This window comes from Sebastes fasciatus, chromosome 9, assembly GCF_043250625.1.
Source record: "Sebastes fasciatus isolate fSebFas1 chromosome 9, fSebFas1.pri, whole genome shotgun sequence".
NCBI classification, from domain to species: Eukaryota; Metazoa; Chordata; class Actinopteri; order Perciformes; family Sebastidae; genus Sebastes; species Sebastes fasciatus.
This window is the reverse complement of record NC_133803.1, coordinates 15921189-15931312: the sequence shown is the minus strand read 5'-3', so window position 1 is coordinate 15931312 and position 10124 is coordinate 15921189. Positions and strand designations below refer to the sequence as shown.

Sequence of the window (10124 nt, the reverse complement as noted above, 5' to 3'; positions counted from 1 at the left end):
GCGCGTGAGGCTACGCTGTTCAGACTCAGACTCCCAACACAAACTACACAGAAGCACCAAAAAAACGCAAGTTATATCTAGTGAAGCCCGTCTTGCAAAACAGTGTCAACTCTTCCTGCTCCAACCCCCTGATTGTGGCCAGAAGACACGGAGGAGACCGTAGCTTTAGTCTTCGGGGCCGGAGTCTCTGCTGTAGACTGCTCCTCTGCTCCTCTGCCTGCTTGCCTTCACTCACAGCTCGCTCCACCTCACGTGCATGCGCGCACACTACACATTGCAGAAGAGTTCGTAGCTCTGAGAATATCTAGTGGACGTTTGTGCAGAAATAAATGCTGCAGCTCCTCCAGACCAACAGAGGTTTTCCGTGTCTTGTGAAGTGACGGGGCTCCCTGCGGACGCAGTCGGAGATGATAACGCTTCTCTTCCTGCTGCAGCCCCGGAGGCTGCAGCAGGAAAAGCCAACACTAGGATCAGCAGTGATTCATGGAGAGACCTTCGTCTGGTCAGCTAACATTACTGCCAAGCAGGTGAAATATAGAGTGATATTGTGGTTTTAGCTGACGTGTGTCGCCTCACTGTTTTGAGCGATGCTCGTTCATGTCTATGTAGAGCAAGCACAAGCGCGAGCCCGACGCTGACTTTCGTTGACTTAACGGCCACAGGTGTCGCTGTTAACAAGCATTTCTGAAAGTTACAAACAGTCCCTTTAAGTGATATATGTGAACACACACTAATCATAGGTCAAAACAGCTTAAGCTAAATTTGGCTGAATTATAAAAGGCAGAAGTGGTAAAACGAAGATCCGTTTGGGAGCCGAAAGAGCCGGCTGTTCTTGGTGAGCTGAGCCAAATGATCTGGCTCACTTAAAAGAGCCGAAATTCCCATCACTAGTTGAGTGGCGTTGACTTGACTACAGCGCCCTCTGTGGTGATGAGCCTGCAGTACAATGAACGCCCACTCGCCTGTGGGTCGTTACAATGAACATATCATGCAGTACCTCCTCCTGACCGCAGGGGGGCGCTATAAAACCAACTACTCCTTATGAACTATCCCTCTTCTGCCTTCTTCTGCTCTGTTTTCATTGAACAAGCATTAGATGGCCAACCAAAACTAAACACAGAGATGTATTGCTTTACATAAAAAAACCGTAAAATGTGCTTTAATGCATAACTTGTGTATTATTTTCTAACATGGGTTCTTAATAGATATTAACACACACGATAACGAGTAACTGAAATCCGCCTTCGTGTGTTTATCAAAACTCTGGGAAAGCTTTTGTCGGCCCACTCAGTTAGTTAGTTTACACATGTGCAGCTAGCAGCTCATTGCTTGTCATCAAATGCTATAAGGAGAAACATCAGGATCTAACCTTTTTTAGGCATTTACTGCCATCATGTTGAAGTCTAAAACCTTCATGAAGAAGACCCGGGCTGGCGGGGTGATGAAGATAGTGCGGGAGCATTATTTAAGAGATGATATCTGGTGTGGAAGTGAAGTGTGCTCTGAATGCAAACAGGAGTCCCCAGAGCTGCAGAGAGACGCGACTATAGAGAGCAACCTGTGTGCTTATCCACACTATGTGATGCCTGACACCAATGTGGTGCTGCATCAGGTAAAATGCAAATCCATTTCATTTTTGCACTCAAACAAAAAGGTCCTTTTGATCATCAAGCAGTCTAATGTGATGATTCACAGACATCTTAACATATAATTGTTTCTATACAGAGTTGTAGCCCCAGTTTTGTGGGGCTCTCATGTATTGTGATGATACAAAATGCATTATCACATCTTGTGGTTATTGTGCTGTTAATGTTTTTCTTTTCACAAAGCTATATAGTGTTATTTGTGTGTGTCCTTAGCTGGTGTTTAAAGGTCCCATATTGTAAAAAAACAACAACGAGATTTTCATGTCTTTTATATTATATAGCAGGTTTAAGTGCTTTATAAATCAAAACGCTCAATATATATGGAGAAATACACACACAGCCCCGTATTCAGAAATTGTGCGTTTGAAACAAGCCGTTTGGATTTCTGTCCATTTGTGATGTCACAAATATACAATATTGTTACACGGTTTTAAACGTAAACATTCAAAATGTGTCCCAGTTTATTTCGTGGTTGCAGTGTATGTGAATAACATCAGCCGACAGGTAGTAAACATGGACCCAAAGTGTTGTGCCTAGCAACGCAATTCCATTGCAATTCCGTGGAAATGCACTAAAACGGAGCGTTTCAGACAGAGGGTGAATACAGGTATTTTCAGACAGACAGTATGAGAAAAATAAAGTTTTTTTTGGAACATTACAGCATGTAAACATGTTCTAGTAGAAACACAAAATACAAGTATGAACCTGATGATGAGCAGAATGTCAGTATGTTGACCAGTTGCAGTGGAGGTCTGACATAACTTTAGGTGATGGTGGTTCCTAGATTCTTGGCCATTATAACATCCCTTTTCTCTATTCACACCACCCACACAACTTTTGCACCTGATTCTGAACAGCTCTGATTCTATTCTTTGCAATTTCTGTTTCCCTCAGATTGACGTGTTGGAAGACCCTGTGATTCGTAATGTGATAATCCTTCAGACTGTGCTGCAGGAAGTACGCCACCGCAGTGCACCGGTCTATAAACGCTTGAAGGACATCATACATGAGAAAGAGAAACACTTCTACACCTTTACCAATGAACACCACAGGTACTGACCTTTTTACTGCATCACAACATCTTAATTGCATGACTGTAATATGTAAAAAGTAAAAGTAATCAGTGTGAAAAGCATGACACAAGTGTTTGACTGCTTGTCACCCTTATACCCTTGTAATTTCTATTCTTCCAGAGAGACATTCATTGAACGGGAACCGGGGGAGAGCGCCAATGACCGCAACGACCGTGCAATCCGTGTGGCGGCAAAATGGTACAGCCAGCACCTGAAGACGTCCGAGTCCGACGCAGACGGACTCAAGGTGGTCCTCCTTACCAATGATCAAGGGAACAAGCAGAAGGCAGAAGAGAGCGGCCTGCTGGTGTACAGATGTAAGTGGTCTTTCTTCAGAGAAAGAGAATATCATGGGGCACAATCGCAATTTGTTTGCTCTGCATATCAAGAACACAAAAAACATTGTTGTAAATTCTACCACAACTTGCAGACAGAGGGTTAACAGTCGCTCGGATTCAACCACCATCAATGTTTCAGCAAGTTGAAGCCTCCTAAGGCCTGTATTTAGCTGTATTTAGTATTTACCACTTTGTCACAAGCATTTATTCACTTCCGTTCTAGGTGAAGAGTACATCAAGAGTCTGATAGGGAACCCTGAGCTTGTGGATCGTCTAGCTTTGTCCAATGATGACAAGGTAAAAACAATTTTGTACTATTTCCATGTAGAAATAAAAGCTATTTTTGTATCTGTATCTCCTGTTTTACGCGTCTGCCTTTTCTTTGCACTTTTCTCCTTCCTTTTAATTTATTTTTCATTCCTCTCTCAGAATGAGATCACTAGCAGCAGGGTGATATTCCCAGAGCACCTCCCTCTGTCCAGGATCCAAGCAGGAATCAAGAGTGGCTCTTTCATCCAGGGCACCTTTAGGGCCAGCAGGGACAACTATCTGGAGGCCACAGTCTTTGTCCAGGGAGAGGGGGAAGACAGCACAGAGGTTTGTTTGTCTGTGAATGTACAATGTTTGTCTGAACAATTATCCAAAATCTGGACATGTAAGAATCTCTCAGACCTCACATGGGTTTGGGTGAGAATTTGTCATCTAGTGAGTTTCCAGTTAGAGGATTTACTACAAGGTAATTGACTGTCATAAAATAGGAAAGAGCATGTGAATGTTAAAAGCTCTGTACTGTCCATTCGGCTCGCTGCCAGGTTCTCCTCCAGGGTCTTCAGAACCTCAACCGAGCAGTGTACCAGGATGTGGTTGCCGTGCAGCTGCTGCCACGCGATCAGTGGGTGGCGCCCTCCTCTGTCGTGCTGCAGGACGAAGGCGCAGCAAAGGACGATGACGAGGAAGAGGAGGAGGAGGAGAAAGCGGTGAGTTTAGGTTTGACTGAAATGAAGCGTTAATAGACTGAGCTATCTCTCTTATGGTACATGTCCACAGCCTCCGTCCTTTCTACGCTTCCCATTCATTGTATATGTAAGCAGCCGTGCAATGCATCCTGGTAGCGTGGCGGCGCGATTCGAGAAACGGGGCGTCACGTTTGCCGCTCCTCATTTGCATAAAGTTGAGGGCTAGGCTACTTTATACAAATCGGGGGCGTCCGGCGCGACTTGTCGCCTCTGGAAACTCCAGAGAAACTTTTAAACTAACCGTTGTTGATCTAAAATAAAGATTCAGCACCTGCATGGCTTATACCTCGCATAAAATGTTTTCAAAAACACATTTCAGTGAACTATTTTAGGGATATAAGAGAAGAAAGTTTACGAACGAGCTGCCATGTTGATTCCGGTTTGAAAGCTGGGAGCAGCAGCCCACGAGGGAAAGCATTCGTCCAATCAGGTGCCTGTGTCTAGTGGCAGCCCATCAAGCGTCCGATGCTGGGAAGCGAAGCGATCCCTCGCGATAAAAAATAACTCTGTGGACACATACCATTACAGTTGAAGGAGGTGTCTGCTGTTTCTTATAGTGTTATAGTCGAAATGTTTACTGGCATGGGTGTACAGTATCTGGGTGCTGTGCTACACAAAAAGAGACATGCAATTGAATGACAACCCCACTTTGGCCTTTGTAGCAACAGTGTCCTAAAGGACCAGTGTGTGACACCAGTGTGTCTGACTTCTGTTGCTCCTAAAGTAGTGTTATCATGGTAAGGATGGCCTCTGAGCGAGGCGAACGGCGTTACCACGGTTTTTGCACTTGGCGGCTCAAGTTACCGCAGTCTTGGAAAGGGAGGCGTGAGCGGAGGGGTACTCAGTTGGTTGTAATCTGCAACCACACCACTAGATTGCGCCCAAATCCAACACATTGTACCTTTTAATGACCTGCGTGTCCCTGTGTGTCTGAGCAGTTGAGGATATCAGCAGCTGAAGCAGCCAGGAAGCCCACGGGCAAAGTAGTGGGAATCATCAAAAGGAACTGGAGGCCATTCTGCGGCATGCTCAATCTCTCCCACATTAAAGAGGTAAGTCTAGACGGCTCTATAATACCTAATATTATACACAGTTTATTTTTTGTTTGGCTTGAAATTTTAAAGCTGTCCTCAAAATGCAATGTTTTATTTAAATGAATAAATCTCTGTATACTGTACAAACTTACTAGCACTTCCTTTTCTCTTAGCCTCAGATTTGACCATCCCTTTTCTTCTCTTTTTTTCGTACAGTCGACCCGTCACCTCTTCACCCCGGCAGACCGCCGTATTCCACGCATTCGCATCGAAACCCGTCAGGCATCCACACTGGCAGGCCAGAGGATCATGGTGGCCATCGATGGCTGGCCCAAACACTCCAGATATCCAAATGTGAGTTGGAACCAAATTAGTTATAACTTAGTTATCCCTCATCTTCCACTTGCCAAAGTTTGACAGGAAATTGAATTAAGTTTTCTACATTCATATGAAGCCACACTTCTCTAGCATGACAGATAAATTAGTCTTTTTTTTTTTTCTTGGCCAGGGTCACTTTGTGCGCACTCTGGGATGTGCTGGCGACAAGGACACGGAGCAGGAGGTGCTGCTGCTGGAGCACGACGTCCCCCATCAGGCCTTCTCTCAGGCTGTGCTCAGCTTCCTTCCCACGATGCCGTGGGCCATCACACCAGAGGTTTGACAGCCTTTTCTTGAGATACACTGAGCAGTATTCTAGTCACAGTTTTGTTGATCATTTATCAGTAGGCGTCTATCATCCGTATGTATGTATAGGTCTGCGTATTTATTGATGTTGATGTTTTGTGCAACAGGACATGGGGAGGAGAGAGGACATGAGGAATCTGACCGTGTGCAGTGTGGATCCTCCTGGATGCACAGACATAGATGATGCCCTGCACTGCAGAGAGCTGGACAACGGAAACTTTGAGGTACACATACATTATAAAGTAGAAAAAATATTTGTGTTTATATTTCACATGAGCCTAAAGTATGTGTTTGTTTTGTAGGTGGGCGTCCACATTGCTGATGTCAGTCACTTCATCAGACCTTGCAACGCTATGGACAAAGAGGCTGCGAACCGCGGCACCACTGTCTACTTGTGTGGCAAAGTAAGGAGTGTTTTCACAACATCCGAATTTAAACTTCACTGCCAACATTAAATTTCATAAGAACCCCATAAGCCATGTGATTTTCTATTTGGAAAAGTCTTTTCACTATTCCATTCATCTTTTAATCTCTGAATATATGCCGTCTGAATGTGCCAAACACACTTGGTGACAGTATTGAATGTTTATAAAAATCTATTTATGAATTCAGTCAAGAAATTTTGGATATTGTAACAAATGATTTCCCTTGGTCACTAAATAGTTGATTTTAGTATTTGATTGATTCATGAAATGATATTTTGACTCCAAACAAACTAAAATCATTTCAATGTTTTGTCCATTAGAGGATAGATATGGTTCCTGAGCTGCTCAGCTCCAATCTTTGCTCTCTACGCTCCAATGTGGAAAGGTGAGGACTAGAGATACATACACACTCACACAATAATCAATATCAACAATGACCCTTCAGTGAATAAATACAGTAGATCATAGTTTTTGCTATTCCAGTTGACTGATTTCAACTGAATGCAGTTAAAATGTTTGTCTCTGATTCTATTTATTTTGTTTTTACCAGGCTGGCTTTCTCATGTATCTGGGAGATAAACCACAAAGCTGAAATTCTTAAGACCCGGTTCACAAAAAGTGTCATTAACTCCAAGGTATAGTAGCAACAGAGAAAATATACTCAATGTTATTTGCGGTGAAGTGTGAATCAAATGCACTGATGCTAATACCACCTGCTTTCATTATCCATTTGTAAGACACAAAATTATGATTAAGTATGATTTTTGTTTATGTTTCCTTGTTTCACAGGCATCTTTGACCTACGCTGAGGCCCAAATGAGGATTGATGACGCCACCAAGAATGATGATATCACCAAGAGCCTGCGAGGTCTCAACAAACTAGCCAAAGTACTCAAGAGGCATAGGATAGAGAAAGGGTAAGGGCGAGGAGTTAGGAGTAGTAGAGGCGGAGAATAGATTTACAAAATGTAGGATGGTAGATTCTAATGCTACGGGCAGAAAATGCTATCGGTTAGAGTTTTTATTTTGCAAAGTTAACGCGATAATAACGCATTAATGCAAATTCGTTTTTACGCCACTAATTTCTTTAACGCATTTTTTTTAAATTGCTCTTGTAACTGTACATCACTCAAATATTTCGTTTCACTGGAGAATACTCATAGTACAGAAACTAAAGACTCTCCAACCTCCATTTCACTGGGACTTTAACATGCATTGTGTTTTAATGCTGCTTTTGATATCTTTCAGGGCGCTGACGCTGTCATCCTTAGAGGTCCGGTTCCACATAGACAGTGAAACCCACGACCCCATTGACCTCCAGACCAAAGAACTCATGTAGGTAACTTCAAAGAGGAGCATTCTGCAGAATCCTTTTTGAAACCCTTTTCTTCACAAAAGCTCATCCTTAATGATTTGTTTAGTGTGTAACGCTTTGTGATTTGGACATGTGCAAATAAACCCATCTCTTGGCTATTAGGGAGACAAACTCCATGGTAGAGGAGTTCATGTTGCTGGCCAATATTTCAGTCGCCCAGAAGATTTACGATGAATTCCCAGACTGTGCCATGCTGAGGAAACATCCGGCACCGCCTCCCTCTAACTACGACATCCTGCTCAAGGCTGCAAAGTCCAAGGTGAGTGGAGTTGGATGGTCATGCAGAACATTTGGCTCTGGTTTTCAAGTTATATGCTTGTTTCTTGAGCTAATTGGATCAATTTGCCTTGTAATGAATGGAGGATGTTGTCCATTGCTTGGCAGTAGCTTTAGATTTTCAAAATATGAGCTGAATCACATTCAAACCTGGTTCCAGACCGTTGAATCACTGCCCATATCTCAGATTTAATCAGTGACTCAAACAGAAGTGAATGAAAATCAATGATAAAACATCACCTACATAAAAACAACCATGCTCATGATTTCTACCATAACTATATTTTAAGGTGTCAACACTTTTGTTTCCTTTTCTCTCCAGGATGTGGAGATCCACACAGATTCGGCCAAGGCGCTGGCTGACTCCCTCGACGTGGCCAGAGTGGACGGCTTCCCGTACTTCAACACGCTACTGCGCATCTTGGCCACTCGCTGCATGATGCAGGCTGTCTATTTTTGTTCTGGCCTGGACGGCGATTTCCACCACTACGGCCTCGCTTCACCCATTTATACACACTTCACGTCACCTATTAGGAGGTATGAAAAACGGATTGTTCAGGTTTTTTGAATTTGGGCTGTATGAGGTACTTATCCACAGTCAGTTTATTAACTACAGTGGATGAAGGTCGGCATCGCCCCCAATTTGGAGAAGCAGACAGGAGTTACCGCACGGATTCCATCCACAGCAGTACATTGCTCCTGTCCGTTTCTCCAAACTGGAGATCTACTAACGTCATCTACTCTAGGTAATACACTGACTATGGATCAGTACCTCATATATCCCTACTTCAACACACCCAAACTATCCCTTTTTAATATATTGGGTCAGACCTTTTCTAACACGGGTGCACAAATTGAGAAACTACCACAGCACGGTTCTTACTAACCTCCTTTTGTCATCCATATTCCTACCCTTTTTCTCTCCATCTAAACCTCTCCCTCCTCCCGTCCTCCCCCTCCACCCTCTTTATCTGCCCTCCTGTACAGGTACGCAGATATCATAGTCCACCGCCTGCTGGCAGTGGCCATAGGAGCAGACAGCACCTACCCAGATCTGATGGACAAACAGAAGCAGTCAGCCCTCTCCAACAACCTCAACTACAGACATAAAATGTCTCAGTATGCACAGAGGGCATCTGTAGCCTTCCACTCACAGGTAAACACATGTGGACCATAGACTGTATATATATATAGATGGACGATGCGTCTCCACTTCCTCCCGCTGTACAAAAGTGACGCCAAAATATCTCGGATACAGAAGCTTGAGATCATCTTGAGATTTTGACGTTATTTGGAGCCAGAGTCTGCGCAGTAGTGATCGGGGGGGCTGGACATTTATCACAATGTCTATGATAAAGAGTCATCATAATGTCCATTTATAACCCCATGAACCTTTGGAATCAAACAGACCCCACACCATTACTGCATAACTCGCTGCAAATTCACGCTTTTAATGATCTCTCTCCAGTTGTTCTTCAAGAGCCGAGGCATACTGAACGAAGAGGGGTTTGTTCTGTTTGTGAGGAAGAACGCAATCATCGTGCTCATCCCCAAGTTTGGCCTGGAGGGAACGGTCTTCTTTGACAAGGCCAAAGACAAGGCAGCCCCAAAACTTGTTTTTGATGAAGAGGTATAAAAAATTTTTTTTTTTTTTTTTAAAAGCTGGTTAGATCAACACTGATAAACTAAAACCATCACAGGATGTGTTGCTTAAAACATCTCTTCTATATGCGTGTTTAGGGTCCCACTCTGAAGGTAGAGCAGCACACCTTCCACATATTTGACATGGTGAAGGTCACCATCAGCCTGGACGCCTCCAATATTCAGCACCAGAAGATCCGCATGGCTCTGATTGACCCGGTGGTAAGGACTGACTAAAAGTGAATATGGGTTTCGATTGAGGAGGGTTAACATGTTTTCAGTTTGTCCTAATAGGAGAATTCGTTGGATTTACTCAAAACTACCAGCCTTTTCAGTTAGTTGTCTTTATTTCAGATCACTGGTGTGAGTGTTCCAGCCCCAGATGTTGAACCACAGGCTAAGAAACCAAAACTGGACCGCTGACGCAGAAAGCAGCACAGTAAATCACCCGAACCACCAGCTGATCCTCCGTGATGATGATGCTCCAACCTCACATTCACCACACTGCTCTTTTTATATATGAAACACTTATTGGTACATTGACAAGGACAGGGACTACAAGTCATAAATGCAGTGTAACAGTGTAACTCAATCATTAAAGTGTTTTTTATTTTTA

The 10124-nt window shown here is 43.5% G+C and overlaps 1 protein-coding gene across 1 annotated transcript; it reads left to right on the top strand.

Annotated features, from left to right (window-relative positions):
- Window positions 1–1282: 1282 nt before the first annotated feature.
- dis3 (DIS3 exosome endoribonuclease and 3'-5' exoribonuclease) lies at window positions 1283–10124 on the top strand. Its single transcript, XM_074646260.1, has 21 exons — window positions 1283–1612; window positions 2541–2698; window positions 2840–3036; window positions 3281–3354; window positions 3487–3654; window positions 3870–4034; window positions 5012–5125; window positions 5324–5461; window positions 5616–5762; window positions 5899–6015; window positions 6094–6195; window positions 6537–6601; window positions 6767–6851; window positions 7006–7133; window positions 7465–7551; window positions 7694–7850; window positions 8190–8404; window positions 8855–9023; window positions 9336–9497; window positions 9608–9730; window positions 9863–10124. Exons 1-21 carry the CDS (start codon window positions 1394–1396, stop codon window positions 9929–9931), a joined length of 2859 nt encoding a protein of 952 aa, XP_074502361.1. The 5' UTR covers window positions 1283–1393; the 3' UTR covers window positions 9932–10124.